This window comes from Elephantulus edwardii, unplaced genomic scaffold (genome assembly GCF_000299155.1).
Source record: "Elephantulus edwardii isolate Elephantulus edwardi_28Jun2011 unplaced genomic scaffold, EleEdw1.0 scaffold00279, whole genome shotgun sequence".
Lineage (NCBI taxonomy): Eukaryota > Metazoa > Chordata > Mammalia > Macroscelidea > Macroscelididae > Elephantulus > Elephantulus edwardii.
Genome location: NW_006400029.1, coordinates 3,206,336 through 3,222,944, shown reverse-complemented (window position 1 = coordinate 3,222,944; position 16,609 = coordinate 3,206,336). Strand labels below are relative to the sequence as shown.

The 16,609-nt window shown below is 43.2% G+C and overlaps 1 protein-coding gene across 1 annotated transcript in view; it reads left to right on the top strand.

Moving 5' to 3' along the window:
* Window positions 1–3,219: 3,219 nt before the first annotated feature.
* EIF4EBP1 (eukaryotic translation initiation factor 4E binding protein 1) overlaps window positions 3,220–16,609 on the top strand; it is a 31,507-nt gene continuing 18,117 nt past the window's right edge. Inside the window, exon 1 of the mRNA XM_006900295.1 lies at window positions 3,220–3,378. Within this exon, the coding sequence (XP_006900357.1) occupies window positions 3,234–3,378 (145 nt within the window). The 5' untranslated portion in view covers window positions 3,220–3,233. The remainder of the gene's footprint in view (window positions 3,379–16,609) is intronic.

Here is a 16,609-nt window from a genome sequence, read left to right as displayed (position 1 = left end):
GAAGGTCCCATTCATCTATGTTATCTTCTCCTGGTTGTAGCTTTTCCAGGATACTGGGAAGACTGTTTATGTTGCATGCTTAACCATTTGTAGCACCCAGAGCCTCCAACTGTCACAGTTAACAGTTACCTTCCTTTCTATTTTTTTTGTTATCTTTCCAAAACACAAACTATAATTTTGTTACCATTTAAAAAGCCTCTGCTATCTCCTCTGGTAAGATCTAGTTTGAAAACCCCAACAGTATTTAAAGGATCCTTCCTAATTGGTAGGGTGCTCTGGTGGCATCCCTGGCAAGTTGTGCTACCAATATAAAGGTGCCATGTCTCTCACTGTTCAGATTCAAGTGCTGCCCACAGGAGGAAAATGAGCAGTCTCCATCTCTTATGATATATAACCTTGGAAACTCCACGGACTGTCGCTATGCAATCATACTAAACTGCAGTGAGTTTGCATTTTTAGTTTCACAATCAACACCAATTTCCCTTTTAGACTGTTCTTTTTCTCCTTTCTCCCTACAAAATGCATCCACAACTGTTTACTAGCCCAACAGGCTTTTAATTTTTCCTTGCATATTTATATTCTTGTAGGGAACTGAAAGCAGAGAATACCAGAAGAATATCTATCTGTGTTTTATTGATTATGCAAAAGCATTTCACTTTGTGGATCACAACAAATTATGGCTAACATTGAGAAGAATGGGAATTTCTGAACACTTAATTGTGCTCATGTGAAATCTATACTTAGAGCAAGAAGCTATTATGGTACAAACAGAGCTAGGGAACACTGCAAAGTTTAAAATTAGGAAAGTTGTGCATAAGGGTTGTATCCTTTTCCCATACCTATTCAATCCGTATGCAGAACAAATGACTCAAGAAGCTCGACTATATGGAGAAGAATGTGGAATCTAAATGGGAGGAGGACTCCATCAGTCACCTGCATCATGCAGATGACACAGCCTTGCTTTCAAAAAGTAAGGAGGACTTGACACGGAGAAAAAATTGATGCAGAGGATAAAAGATTACAGTTTTCAATATAGGCTACATCTTAACATGAAGAAAACAAAAGATGGAGAGTCAGCGAAGGACAGGAAGACTCCCAAAATTAGATGGGTTTACACAGTGACTTCAGCAATGCGGTCTAGTGTGTCAGAGATGATGAGGATCGTACAAGATAGGACAAAGTTCAGGCTGGCTGCTCATAGGATTGCTATGAGTCCTATTCTATTTAATGGCATTAAACCACAACAACAATGGTGAGCAAATAAGGGAACATCATGATAGATGGAGAAAAGCTAGAAATTGACAACTACTTCACCTCGCTTAAATCTACAGTTGACACCCTTGGCAGCTAAGAAGTCAAAGGACATACTGCATTGGAAAAGTCTGCTGTCAGGAACCTCTCCAAAGTCCTGAAGAGCAAAAATGTCAGTTTGACAACTAAGATGTACATGATTCAAACCATAGTCTTTTCAGTCACGAGCTATGCGTACAGAAGTTGGACAGTGAATAAGGATGACAAAATAATCTTTGAAATGCGGTGCAGGAGAAGAGTACTGAATAACTCATGTACTGCCAGAAGGACAAATAAATATGTCTTGAGAAAGGTACAGCCAGGGTGCTCCTTGGAGGCAAGAATTATGAATTTTCATCTGGCATACTTTGGTCAACTCAACAGCACTTAACAACAATAAACTTGCGACTCATAGAGACCCTATGTACAATAGCTCTCAATCCTGCTCTATCCTGAGCCAATCTCATCATTTCTGACAGACCTAATCCCATTTCCACAGTCACTGTATCAATTCATCTTATCCATGGTCTTCCTCTTCTGCACTGTCTCTCCACCCTTCTGAGGATGTCCTTCTCTAAGGACTAGACTCTGCTGGCCACGTGCCCAAAATGTGTGAGATCAAGCTTCAGAATCTTTGCCTCCAGGAAACAACTTGGTTTCACCCTCTCTAGGGTGGACTTGTTTATTCTTCTGACAGTCCATGGTATGTTCAACAGTCTTCTCCAACACCACAGCTCAAAGGCATCAATTCTTCTTCTATCATCCTTAGTCATTCATTGTCCAGCTCTCTGATGTATAGCAAGTAATTGTGAAGACCATGGCCTTCATCAGGCTCATCTTAGTCTCCAGACTGATACCATTGCTCTTCAGTACTCTAGAAAGGTCTCTGATAGCAGATTTTCCAGATATAATTCGTCTTTTGATTTCCTAACTGCTAGCAACAACAACAGGAAACTTTTATAACTCCTTGAAACTTTACTCATTCATTCATTCAAAGAATGTCTAAGAGTCATTCATTCAAAGAATGTCTAAGAGTTGGTGGCAGGGCCCAACTTAAATGAATAGGGTGAACCTTGTTCTATCAACTGCCTGCTGCCCCTCCCACTCTCATCCCCTCAAGGCAGAGGTGAACCCTGCGACCATCACTGCTCTGAGTCAAGACTTCATCACTTTGCTGGATGGTTTGTTCACGTGCCTCTCTCCCATAGGCTCAACAAGGGTGGGGCAAATGTTGAGTTCGTTGTTTTGTGCTTTGTTCGTTATTATCTGTAATGCTTAATAAACAGATGAGGGATCTCTTTTGGCCTGATGGCTAAGTTGTTCTGCCAACCCCAAAACAAGCGATTTGAATCCATCAGCTGCTGGGCGCAGAAAGATGATCGATCTCTCTTGCAATTTATAGCCTCTGAAAACCTACTTCAGGACAGAAAATCTAGAACTCAATGAACAGCAATAATAAAATGACGAAGGGTGAGTGACTTCTTTCTTATCTAAGGCCCAGAGGACATGGGGTTGAGCAAAACATGTCCTAAAGTAGAACCTAGGAGTTGCCTCAGTGGGAATGGGTTCACTGTGCTCCCAGCGCTGGGACAGTTCTGAGATGTGCTCCCAGACCCATTGAGCATTGCCTCTGGAAGTCAGGGACTCTCTCCTCCCATTCTCATCCCTGCCAGCGTGGCAGGGAGGGACTCGAGGGAGGAAGGACAGGCAATAAAGGGCGCCACGGCACCAGCGCGGAAGAGTGGAGAGGCCTGAGGTCGGGCTTTTAGTGCACCCGGATAGCGTTGCGGGGCTGCGAGGCGAGACTCCCGGACTACAAATCCCAGGGGACGTCGAGGCGAAGGGGCGGAAGGGGAGGTCCTGGGCGGGGCAGGCTGAGCGGGGCGGAGTGAAGCAAGAGGGGAGAGTCGCGCTCAGGCTGTTGGTGCTACACGCGGGAGACCATGTCCGGGGGCAGCAGCTGTAGCCAGACCCCAAGCCGGGCCATCCCCGCCACTCGCCGGGTCGTCCTCGGCGACGGCGTGCAGCTGCCACCCGGGGACTATAGCACCACCCCGGGTGGCACACTCTTCAGCACCACCCCGGGAGGTAGGCGCCGCTTGCGGGTCGTGAGAGGATGGACGGGCGAGCGGGGAAAGGGGAACCACCAGCTGGAAGGGGTGGCCAGACTTCGGAGAGTGGTGATTGAGAAGAACGCATAAAGGGTATTAAAGAAGCAGGCAGGGGTCTCAGGGTGGCCACGGGAAACTAGCGGGTGACCGCCCCCAGTCATTTGCCTTCTAGCTTCAACCTCCAGGGCTCCGGCTGCAAACTGTCCCATTTGTTTCCTTCTGCATGAGGCAGCTGAGTACCTGCCACTCAGGCACCGACATAGGACTGCCACATGCTGAAAGTGTGTGCTTCCTAGGGCGTTAGACTTAGGGTGGCTCCGGGATCAGAGAGAGGTTTGGCCTGAGGATTTGAGTGGTCGGGGTCGGATGAACTCTGTTGGATAAAAATTACCTCAGAGTGAGAGTATCCACAATACGTCTAGGAAGAGTATTCACAATATTGCTTGGAAAGTTATTTAGCCTTCCCAAGGCACCACCAGTTTTGTACAGGACAAGCGCCCTCTAATGGAAATTGTAGGGGTTTGCTCTTGTGGGAGCACCGCCTCCCAGGCATCGGTGGCATATTTTGCATTTACGGTTTAGGAAGCCTCACATAGGGACCTTGGTTCGTGGGCAGGACTGTGCAGAAAAACATGTTCTTCTGCCGGAGGGGAGGGGAGGAGTGGACCGTGTGACCTACGTGAAAAGTGGATAAGGAAGAGGAAGCTGAGCTGGCAAGGGTGGGGGCCAGCCTTGGGCTGCCCTCGGGAGCCAGGCATTCTCCCAGCCTGGGAGCCCCGCGCACAAGCGCTGATGAAACCTGCCTGCCAGTTTGCATGATGAAATCCTCGTGGCTCACCACTTCCCTCCCGTCCTCGCGGTGCCCCTACCCGCTCCTGCGCCTTTCTCTGCGTCCACGCTCCTTTCCTGACTCCTGGAAAACCCGCGGGATTCCAGCGCTCTGCTGAGGGGTGCGCAGCTGCTGTGCGGGCCCAAGCGGGAGGGGCGCAGCCTTTTCTCCTGGCTAGGGCCGGGGCCACATGCTTATTTTCTCAGGCAGCTGCTTGGCCACCAATGATTACAGTAAGATCCGAAGTCCTCGCTTATTTGTTGCAAAACACACAGCCCGACAGCCATTGGGGATCTTAGTGGTGTGGTCCGACGGTGCTACTCATTAGATACAAAACAAAACAGTTCCGTGGAGCGGAATCCAACTCATACTGACTCGCCATCTGGTTTCCAAAGCTATAAATCTTTCTGGGAGGAGATTGCTCTTCTTTCTTTGCAGACTGGCTCGAATAGCCAACTCTATAGTATTATGCTTTTTACACAGTGCTGCCTCCTACCTCTGATTTGTTCAGCACTCACAACACTGAGGCTCCAAAGCTGAAAACACGTGTCTGTTGTTCAATATCACTCTTTTTCCCAGATGGAACAAGTGAGGGAGAGGAGAAATGACCCATTGAAAAGTTCTCAGGAACCTTTCTTACTACCCAGTTCTCTTCCCTAAATATATTGGTTCTGTTTACTTTCTCATCTCTCTTGTTGTGTCTCTTCCCCAGGACCTTTCCTGATAATTTTGGGATCCCCTCAAGTGAAGGTATGAATGCCTGCTTGATCTTTTCAGTCTGGGCACTCAAGGAGTTCTGGGGACATAAGTGGTCCATTTTTGTGTCCTTTTTTGCTTGATGGGACACATGTACACACAGATTGGAGGCTATGTTTAGGAGTATTTACAGTGACCTCTAATCTTCAGTCCTCCCTTTAAACCCAGAAGTAAGGTTTTTGGCAGACCACAGTAAAATTTCTCCTTCAGAGCACCCTTACTTGTAGGGGGTATCAGTCCCTGGTGAAAGGCCAGCACTGCCTAGGAAAGACACTGTAGTGTTTGCCGTTGGTGGAAAAGCTGCAGCTGGTTTGAGCCATCTTCATTCCTATAACTCCAGTTTCTTCTGCATGGTCATTAACTCTTCACTGGGTGATTTGAAGTTAGGTGTCTGGAGAACCTGAGAGAAAATTACTCAAGGGAGTGTCCTGTGTATTTTAGTCTGTAGAGTCTTGAAATTCTCCAGTGATACCACATACACTCCTAACCTGCAGAGCCTTTGACTGGATCCAAGGCCTTTTTTCAGTACTCCCCTATTAAGTCCTCAGATTCCATATTAGATGTTTGGCCCTAAAGTCTATAGTGTCTACTTGGGTAGTACTGCCTGAGACCTGTACCTGGATCAGGTTAATCAGAGGTAAACAGGGCTGCAGGTGTTAATGGCACCTTATTTGCTTAGAACAACAAAGTCTGTGCCTAGTAAGCTTGCTTTGGAGCAGCTCCCAAGTCTTTGGCTCTGGAGAAGACAGTTCTGGGAAGAGAGGGTGGCAGTGGGGGGAAGAGGGACTGGGGCAAGGGGCAATGAAGCTAAATATGCACATCCCCTTCCATCAGTGAGGAAAAAGTAATAGACCCTTTCCTAATTGACCATATCTTCCTTTTAAAGCACCTAGACCATGAGAGAGAAAGACTCCTCCCAAAGAAATGAATTGGCACAGTGATTGCAGCAGAGGGCTTACATGTTATAGGGTCACTATGAGTGGTACTCAACTTGATGGCACCTAACAACAATAAATAGAGCCCATGAGAGAGAGAGGTTTCATATATATATATATATATATATTAGCATATGTCTAGCAACATGTTAATTTTGTATACAAGAGACATGAGATGCATTTATGCACAAAATTATTGTTTTTGGTATGCTGGTTGCATCCATCTGCTATGTCCAATCCTTTCACCAGGATTTTTTCATTCTATTACATTTACTCCTCACTTATCAACTATTTATTACTTGACATTTTGCATTTGCCATTCAACTAGTTGGCTTGGAATCATAATTGACCCTGAAGTGCATTTTCAGGGTTATGAACCACACATGGCAAAGATTAACCATCTTTCTCCTGAAGAGCATCTTTTGGATTCGAATTGCCTACCTTTGGGTTGGCAGTACATCTCCTTATCCACTGGGCCCCCAGAGTTACTGTGTGTGTGTGTGTGTGTGTGTGTGTGTGTGTGTTTTGTACCATGAAGTTGTAACTGACCCATGGCTGACCATTCAGTGAGTCGAACCATGTTTGGGATTGCAGTGCAGCAAGATGCCACTAGGCCATCAGAGGTTTGTTTGTTTGTTTGTTTCTCTCTGTCTCTCTTTCTTTCTCTGTGTGTGTGTGTATACATATATGCCATGGGAGAAGGATGGGCAGTCTCCTCCTTTGCAATTAAGTGCCTTTGAAAATCTGCCAGTGTTAGCTATGGATTTTTTCTGACTCTACAGTACACAACGACTATATATATATATGCCTATTTTGTTAGTTATAATAAATAATAAATGCCTATGTTTACTACCTTAGGTACTTACTGTACAGTGTTTTCTATAGTTATTTTAATGTGAACTTTCCCTAGTTATAAATAAAAAAATTTATTGTATATAAAAAAAATTCACTGTCTATACCATACTACACTATGCCCACTAAATACTTTTTTTAGTGGGGACCTAGTTTAGAGCACCTCAAACTTCCTTTAATGATATGAGCCTCCCTGTTTATAAGCATTCACCGCAGCCAGCCATGGAGGACAGTTGGGCCACGAGGGTTTCAGATTCTAGTTTTGAACATGTACTAATTAGAAAATAATTGTAAGCATCAATGATGTATCTATAGATAAAGCTGCCTAGCAGACAGTCCGCATTACCCAATAAACAGCTTCTATGATCTGTGATAGATATAAGGTTTTTAAAAAAAAAAAAAACACCTTAAGCTTTCTAAAAAACTTTTATTACATTCAGATGCCTACATTTTAAAAAAAATCCCCCTAAAGGTAGAAAGTCATTCTTTGACAGGAAAGTTTGATTGGTTTTGGGGGTTTTTTCTCTCTAAAAGAAAATTGGAAAGAAAAAAAAATTACCCATAAAACCAACCTTCATTTCCAAATTTGGTGAAAGAGGTCAGGCGGAATAGTGTCATGTTTATTTGTGTGGTGAAGCATTTTCTTGCATGAATTGTTACTTGTTTAAGAAGAGGAATTAGAAAAGGAAGGTAGTGTTCAAAAACCAGAATTGCTTTCCAAGATGACTGTTTTTAAAGGGAAAAAAATGCTTATTTGTCCATATAAATTATTGCATAGTCAAAGAAGCCTGCTGACTTTCTGGTCTCACTTACACCTGAGCCTGAGTCCTTTTCCATTATGACTCTAACAAATGGGAACATGCAAATTTGGTTAAATGTTTATTCCTAGACTGAACAGAAAGTTCATTCAGAGCAGTCTTGCTCATCTTTGTATGCCTATCATTTAGCACAAGGTCAAGTATTTTTTTTTAATTTTTTTTTTTAAATTTTATTATTTTGTGTGTGTCTGTACCGTCAAATCAGATCTGACAGGTACAGGAGGAGATTGCCCCTCCTTTTCCAGCAGAGCATCTGGTGGATTTGAACCACATATCTCTGTGATTGCAGTGCAGCTTCTTGCCACTAGGCCACCAGAGCTCCCCTACAAGGTCAAGTATTTTGAAGGTGAGAAGTTGAACTAAATCCTAGAAAGGAAGCGTTTCCAACTAGGTCTGGATGTGTGCTGGCTTAATAATAATACTTAAGCTTTGTTTTATGTCTTTTCTATTACAAGTTATAACTGTTTATCTCTGGAATGTTTATGGATATTAGGACAGAAACTCATTTTGTCTGACTTTCTCCACTTATCTCAGTACAAGTAGTCCCTGAATTAGAATAAACCATACTTGAGACCATCTGGGTGTTGTTTGGGTTTTTTCCTTATATCTTATCTGTATAATGTGGCAGTGTATAATTTGCTGATATTGTGGTTCTCTGATATTTACTCACAAACGTTCAGTTTTACAATTTAATTATTGTATTTATAAAGATGGTAAAAACAATAGTAATTAAAAGTTTTTAAAATGAAATCTTCCCAGAGGTACGTGGTTCGAATCCACCAGATGCTCTGCTGGAGAAGGAGAGACAATCCGATTTGATGGTACACACACACACAAATAAAATTTTAAAAAAAAGAAATATTTTACTTACATTAGAACCAACTGACAATGGAGTTGTCAGAATAGAGCCCCATCTAATTCAGGCACTAACTTGTATTACAAATGACAGTATTGTGTGCCATTGATATGACCCTCTGGTGGATTTTCAAAGGCAGTTAATTGCACGGGAGAAGATTACCCATCCTTCTCCCATGGAGCAACTGGAGGATTCAAACTGCATGCCTTTAGGTTTGCAGCCAGTAGGCCACCAAAGCTCCCACAAATGACAGTATTGCTGACAGAGTAACAACTTCAATATTTTTGAACAGTGAGTGGAAGGAAGTGACCTTTCAGTTCTGTGAATAAGTGAGTATTGAGGCCAGGGTCTCAAACATTAGGATTGCTGCCCTTTATTTACTTCTGTGTACCAACCATCCTGGCTAGGCAGGAGTCTCTCAAATGGCATCAGGGTATTCAAGGACACAGGAAACAAAGGCCCCTTGTAACTCAGATGATTATGTCCATGGAAGTTCATTGAGAGACTTTAGATATTATGCCCAGAGTATTAAGACTTACCACCTGCCCAGGGACAAGTGTCTTCCTGTGATAGTCTGTATTCATCAGCTGTCATTGTATAATAAACCATCCCACAATTTAGTAACCTAAACAAGTTTTTTGTTTTTTGGGGTTTTTTTCCCCATTTCTCTCTACTCTTACTGTAGTGTTTGCTGATCTTGGCTGGGCTCGTGTGGTTGCATGCAATTGGCAGCTAGGTTGCACTGGGTTAGAGAAGGTCCTAGATGGCCTTACCCACATGTCAGGAACATTGTTAAGAAGATTGCTGGAAGACTGAGAAAGTCTTCTTGGTCTCATATAATCCAATAGTCCAGTTGTTGCTTGCTTGATTCATAGTGATTCCATATGTACAGAGTAGAAATGTTTCACGGAGTTTTCAAGGCTTGACCTTTGAGAAGTAGCCTCAACTTATTCATCTGTCAGTCTCCAGGAGAGCAAACCAAATTGTTAAAGCCTATGAAAGGCAAGACCTAGAATTCAAACAGCAGCATTCCTGCTATTTGTTTGGTCAAAGCAAGCCACTGCACCAGCCCACCTTCACAGAGAAAGGAGCTAGACTATTCCTACATCAGAGAAGCAAAATGTACAGGGTTGGAAGGAGTTGTGGGGATCATGTTTTAGGACAATGTTCCATGTGTGCTAAGTTCCAGAGAACAGGTCAATATGGGAACTTATTGCCCATCTGATACGTGGCTAGCATAGCCAGCACCAGGTGTGGAAGCTTACTAAAATCACAAGCTTGTGAAAAGTTATTGACTTACAAACCTTGCTGAAACCTAGCTGAAGACAGTCATAAATCCCATATCCCATTTTCAAGGCCTTATTCCCAGCTCCACAACGCAAGCCAAGCAGAAACCAGTGACCCAAGGCCACAGGACCCTGCATTCCCTCTTGTGTCATGCCATCACTTACCAACCCACACTTGACCTCTTTCTCTAACCGCGCATTCTTTAAGTCAGGCTTTGGGGCACCTCTTCAAGGACACTTGCCCTGTTCCTTTCTAGCACTCCCAGATTGTTAGGTGTTATGCAGTCCTCTCCAATTCACAGTAACCCAAGTGTAAAACAGAACAGAACTCTGGCTCTGCTGTGCTTACGCGCATTATTACACTGTTGCAGTCTGTCCTCTTAAAGGTCTTCCATTTTTGTTGACGCTTCACCTTTCCAGGCCTGGTGTTCTTCTCCAGCGAATGATAACATGCCCAAAGCTTGTAAGAAGCACTTTAACTGCACTTCCTCTAAGATAAATTTATTTGATCTCTTGGTAGTCTGCTGTATATTCAATATTCTTTACTAATAGCATAGTTCAAAGGTATCAGTTCTTCTGTGACCTTCTTGTTAAGTGTGCAGTTTCCATGTGCATATGAAAATACCATGGTTTGGGTCTGGTAAATTTTAGTCTTTAAAGTGGTATCCTTGCTCTTTAGCACTTTCAAGAGGTCTTTAGTAGGGAGCTCTGGTGGCCTGTTGTTGTTGTTATGTGCCATCCAGTCTCTTGCGACTCATAGTGACCCTATGTAAAACAGCCCTAAACCCTGCTCTATCCTGTGCCAATCGCACTGCCTCTGACACACCCATCCCGATTGCCCCAGTCACTGAATCAATCCACCTCATAGAAGGTCTTCCCCTTCTGTGCTGTCCCTCCACCCTCCCAAGCATGATGTCCCTCTCCTAGGACTTGTCCCTCCTTACAACATGTCCAAAGTATGTCAGACGAAGCCCCAGAATCCTTGCCTCCAAGGAACAGCCTGGTTTAACCCTCTCCAGGTTGAATCTGTTTGTTTTCTTGGCAGTCCATGGTACATTCAATCCTCTTCTTCAGCACCACAGCTCAAAGGCATCAATTCTCATTCTATCCTCCCTAGTCATTGTCCAACTCTCTGATGCATAACAAGTGATTGCAAAGACCATAGCCTGTATCAGATGCACCTTAGTCTCCAGAGTGACACCATTGCTCTTCTGTACCCTGGATAGGTCCCTAACAGCAGACTTTCCCATTGCAATATGTCTTTTGATTTCCTGGCTGCTGGTGCCAAGAGTGTTGACTGTGGAGCCAAGCAAACTAAAGTTGTTCACAATCTCAATCTCTTCGCCATCCATCCTGATGCTGCCAATTGGTTCAATGGTGAGAATCCTTGTCTTCTTGACATTAAGCCTCAATCCATACTGAAGACTTCAGTCCTTGACCCTCTGCAGCAAGCGCTTCAGGTCCTCCTTAGTTTCAGCAAGCAGGGTTGTGTCATCTGCATAACACAAATTATTGATAGATCTTCCACCAATCCTGATGCCACAATTCTCCTCAAAGAGTCCAGCCTCTCGGATAATCTGTTCTGCATACAGGTTGAAAAGGTAGGGAGATAGAACACATCCCTGGCGTACACCTTTCCCAATTTTGAACCATGCAGTGTTCCCTTGCTCTGTTCTGATGACCGCCTTCTGGTCCAAGTATAGGTTTCTCATTCGCACGATCAAGTGTTCTGGGATGCCCATTCTTCTGAGAGTCAACCACAGTTTGTTATGATCCACACAGTCAAACGCCTTTGCATAATCGATGAAACACAGATACACATTCTTCTGGTACTCCCTGCTTTCAACCAAGATCAATCTACAATATCCCTAGTACCACGATCCCTTCTAAACCCAGCCTGGACTTCTGGCAGTTCTCTGCTAATGTGCTTTTCCAGTTGTTTTTGGATAATCTTCAGCAGAATCTTGCTTGCATGTGAAATTAATGAGATTGTTCTATAGTTTCCACACTCTCTTGGGTCACCCTTCTTTGGAATGGGAACAAATATAGATTTCTTCCAGTCAGTTGGCCAAGTGGTTGTTCTCCAGATTTCTTGGCACAACATGGTGAGCACGTCCAGAGCAGCCTCTGTTAGCTGAAATACGTCAACTGCACTGCAGTCCTAAAGGTATGCGGTTTGAATCCACCACATGCTCCGCTGGAGAAGGAAGGGCAGTCTCTTCCTGTGCCAGTGGGATCCAATTCGATGGCACACACTGAGTTAAAAAAAAAAAAGAGGTCTTTAGCAACACATTTACTCAGTGCAATAATACGTCTTTTGATTTCTTGACCATTGCTTCCATGTATATTAATAGATTATGGATTCAAGTAAAAGGAAAACATCACAATAAATGGAGAAAAGATCAACATTGCCCAAGATTTTTTTTTTTTTTTATTTTTTTTTGCCCAAGATTTTATTGTACTACTTTGATCCCATTCATGTGCCTTTTGATTTTCTGGAATGTTAGTAATAAAATTGTCTTAGTTTCCTCAGACTGCTATAATGAAATACCACAAAGTGGATGACTTTAAAGAACAGAAATTTAATTTCTCATGGTTCTGGAGGCTAGATGTCTAATTCAAGTGTGAGAGCCACATTTTCTCTCTCCCCTCCTCTGTCCCACTCTGTCTTCTGTCTGTACTTGGGGCGGGGGGGGGGGGTCCGTCCTTGTCTTTTTTAATTACCAGTAACCCCAGGTGTCTCTTGGCATTGTTTGGTTTATAAATGATCCTAACATATTTTCTTTCTCTATGTGTGATTTCTTTCCCCTCTTTATCTTTTTTTAAAAATAATAACTCTTCAGTGACATCAGTTACAATATTCACCACGTGTCAGCCTTCTCATTATTTCCCTTCTGTTTCCATCACTAGCTTCCCATCTCCTCCTTCCCGTCTCCTCTTTGCTTTTGAATAATGTTATTTTGTCTCCACACAGTTGATTGTTGAAGGGATTACATTTTTCATGGGTATTATTGTTGATTTTCTAAGTTCATCTCTTTGTTTGCCTTGGAGGTCTCTTGGTGACCTCCAAGAGGAGCTTCAGTACCAAGTTAGAGTATCTTCAGGTAATAGTCTTAGTGGGAGAGAGAGAGAGAGAGAGTTGTTAGTCTTTATAAGTCCAGCAGATCAGGGTCTTTTTAGGAATTTTAATTTTGTTCTACTTTATCTCCTGTTCTAGCTAAGATCTACTTCCACTGTGTCCTTGATCAGAACAGGCTGTAGTGGTAGCCAGATACCACCAAGTTCTGGTCTCAGGTTTAGGAGAAGCTACACTGTGTGAGCTAGTGGTAAAGAATTGTCCTGCCAACCCAAAGAGACTTGAGTTTGAATCCACCAGCTAGCTGCTCTGAGGGAGGAAGAAGGACAGTTTCTCCTGAGAGGTTTACAGCCTCTGAAAACCTGCTGGAGGGTCAGCTATGCATTCTGACTTGACAACATATAATATCAACAACAGTCCAGTTAGTAATGATCTCTAATGGCATGGTCCATAGAGAGTTGTACTGGTAACCCAAAAGTCAGTGCCTCTCAGACAGTGCTAATCCTCCAACAGCTCTTGGGAGCAAGATGGGCAATCTCCTTTCATGGGGTTTACAGCCTCAGAAACCCACTGGAAAGTCAGCTGTGGGTCAGATTTGACTCATTGGCAATGACTTTGAATTTTATTGATCCTGAAGTACGCTGACTTCTTTGAATATTTGGCTTCACTCATTCTCTTTTGCACCAGATAAATGAAGACCAATCAATACTTGTCTCTTTAATGACTGTTGGCAAGCTTTTAAGACCTCAGAAGCTATTCACCAAATTAAAATTTAGAACATTGTCTTTATCAGTTATGCCAATTGGGTATGTCTAGTTGTTTGGGTATATCTGTGAAATCTCCATAACTGTGTCCCCATGTAACTTATTACATACAAGGATATGTAAGCTGCACACAAATACGTATATCCATATGCAGACAGCCGAGTCGCACCCATATGTACCTGTGCACGTACTCAAGTATGTCTTCTTTACATACACACTCATGTGTATGTATCTACCTTATAACAACACATCATTTTTGATGGTTGTGAATGCTGCTGCAGGATTGTATATGTTCTAGCATTTACTGGAATTGCGCATTTTCTTATTTACCTCTTTTGCCTTGTATCTTCATTTACCTTGCTGTTGTGCCCTCTCTGTTGATAATGTATTTCAGTGGTAGCCTCACCTTGTTTGGAAGTATCTGGGGAAGTTAGAGAAGGGGAAGGTTGTATAAACTTTACTTATATTGGTATTGTCATTCTTCTCACCAAAAATTAAAGATATCTATAATCTAGAAAGTTATATATATTCCTTCTCATCTCTGGTAACTATCAAAAGATGTTGCTTTCTGTATGTGTATGTATGTTTTCTTGGCTTTATAATAATTTGTTGTTGTCTGGGCTACTGAGTCAGAACTGACTTATAGCTGACCCTCTAGTGGGTTTTCAGAGACAGTAAATCGCATAGGAAGAAATTGCCCATCTTTTCTCTCAGAACAGCTGGTGGATTCAAACCACTTACCTTTGGGTTGGCAGTACAACTCTTTACGCATTAGCCCACCAGAGCTCCCTTTTTATAATAGTGTTTTTGTTGTTGTATGCCATTGATTTTGAACTGACTTCTGGCAGACACTCCAGCAGGTTTTCAGAAGCTGTAAATCACATGGGAAGAGATTGTGCATCTTTCTCCCACAGAGTAGCTGGTGGACTTGAACCATGTATGTAACTTTGAGTTGACAGTGCAATTCTTTACCACTATTCCATCGTTTGTATGTACCAGTCTGTTTATCCATTCATCCACTGATGAGCACTTAGCATGTTTCCAATTTTTTTTTGCTGTTATAAATAATCTAGCAATAAAAATGCATGTGCATATGTCTATTCATGTTACTGCTTTTATAACTTTTGGGTATATACCTAGGAAAGGTATTACTGAGTCATTACTTTTTCATTTTTTTTTGAGGAAGCATCAAACCCTTTTCCAGCAGTTTTAGCTATTGTTTATAAATCACTCAGAAAGGATTAGGATTGGGGACCCCCCCCTTAGCCCCAGTCTTAATCCTGTTATTAATTTAACTGATAACAACTGCTGAGAAGAGCCCATTTTCCCCTAACAAGGTCATGTACACAGGTGCAAGGGTTAAGACTTAAATGTATCTATTTAGGTGACATGATTCATCCTCTAATAAGGACAGAGTCAAGTTTCTAAATCCAGGGTTCCAAAAGTGAGTAGGAATGAACACCAGATGGGAAGGAGTTCCCTTTGGCTTAGTTCAGAGCCAGACCTCTAGTCTGAGGAGAATGTGTGTGCATATACACGAATGCGTTCACATTATGTAGCCAAGCCAAACATCAAAACGGACATTTCTTTCTCTTCTACTCTCAGGAGTAAAGAGGAATGGTGGCCTCTTCCCTGTCCAACTGGGACAGCAGCTGGTGCTGTTTAGAACTCAGATTTTTCAGGATGCTGTTGTCCCCTCTCTGTTGATAATGAATTTCGGTGGTAACTTCTCCCTGTTTTAAAGTATTTGCGGCGAGAGAAGCGGAAGAATCTCAGCTAGCCGTTAGAATCATTATTCCGAATCTTATGTCCTGGAAGTCTCTTTGTTAAAGTGTTGCTTCTGCTTAATTTTCAAATAAGCGAGTCTGTTTCCTCACATGCCAGGGCCTCCAGGGGAAGGGACAAAACAGGGCAGTCCATCTGGAAAGGCCCTTAGCTATTCACTGACCACCCCATTTGGTATTCCTGTTGCTTCCTAAGATTCCTGGCCTCTGAGAAATGTCTGGATCTTGATTCTCCCTGCAGAAATGATGTGGCCAAATAGGAAATCTTGAGCTGAGTGTGCTCTGCTTTTCGCACAAGATTTTCTCCCTGACAAGTCTGCTCTGCTTGTTAACCGGTGATCCACGAGGAAAGCTGCCAGATACATGTTATTCCTGCCTTGTGTTGGGGAAGAAGGTGGGACCTCTGGAAGATCTGCATGTCTGTGCTTTTGCCCCCAGGTTGCTCAAAGCTGTTTATCAAACAGTCCAGAGCATTTTTTTCACAGGCTGTTGGCTCGTGTGTGAGCACAAATAATCAGACCTCCCCCTGACCCAGTTGTGAAATGCTCTCCTTCCCCTGGAACGGGAACAGCAGTTCTAGGAATTCCATTCTTGTACTCTTGCGAGGCCTGGCCTCATATCCCTGGTTGAGGGAGAGAAGTCAGCCAAGGGGAGGTCCCGGGGAGAGTTGGGGATGAGCTCATCTCAGTTTACACAAGTGCAGGCAGCAGCATTTTGAAGCCTCAGAGTGTGAGTAGTTAGGGAAACTGAGAAGAAACTAAGACAAAGTTCTCCCTCAGTGAACATCCTGTTCTGGCCACGGGGCACTTAAAAGTGTAGCGCAAGTCTGAAGATAGCTTTCACTGTTACGTGGCAAGCTCTAGCCCAGGGGTGGAAGCGGGGTCTGTGTTGCTAATTTTAATTTTAAACAAGTGAGTGATTAGGGTTGGAATCAAGACAAGTCTGCCACATGATGGCCATGAGCGGCAGCCTTTCTGAACTACCCAGGGTAATAATGGGCTCTCGCACTCACACTTGCTCTCACTGTGATTTAGATACAGTGTTTTGGTTGTGAGTACAGCATCCGCCCCACAGACAGTGATGACAAGGGGGGGAAAGTATTGCTGTATCCATCATGCAATAAGTGTGTTTTTTTAGCACCTAGCCAGCACTGTGTAGGCTGCAGATAACACAAACAGACCTACTTTGTGATATTTTTCTCCCAGTTGAGTATGTTCTCCAAGAGATTTACTTTTTATTAGCAATTATATGA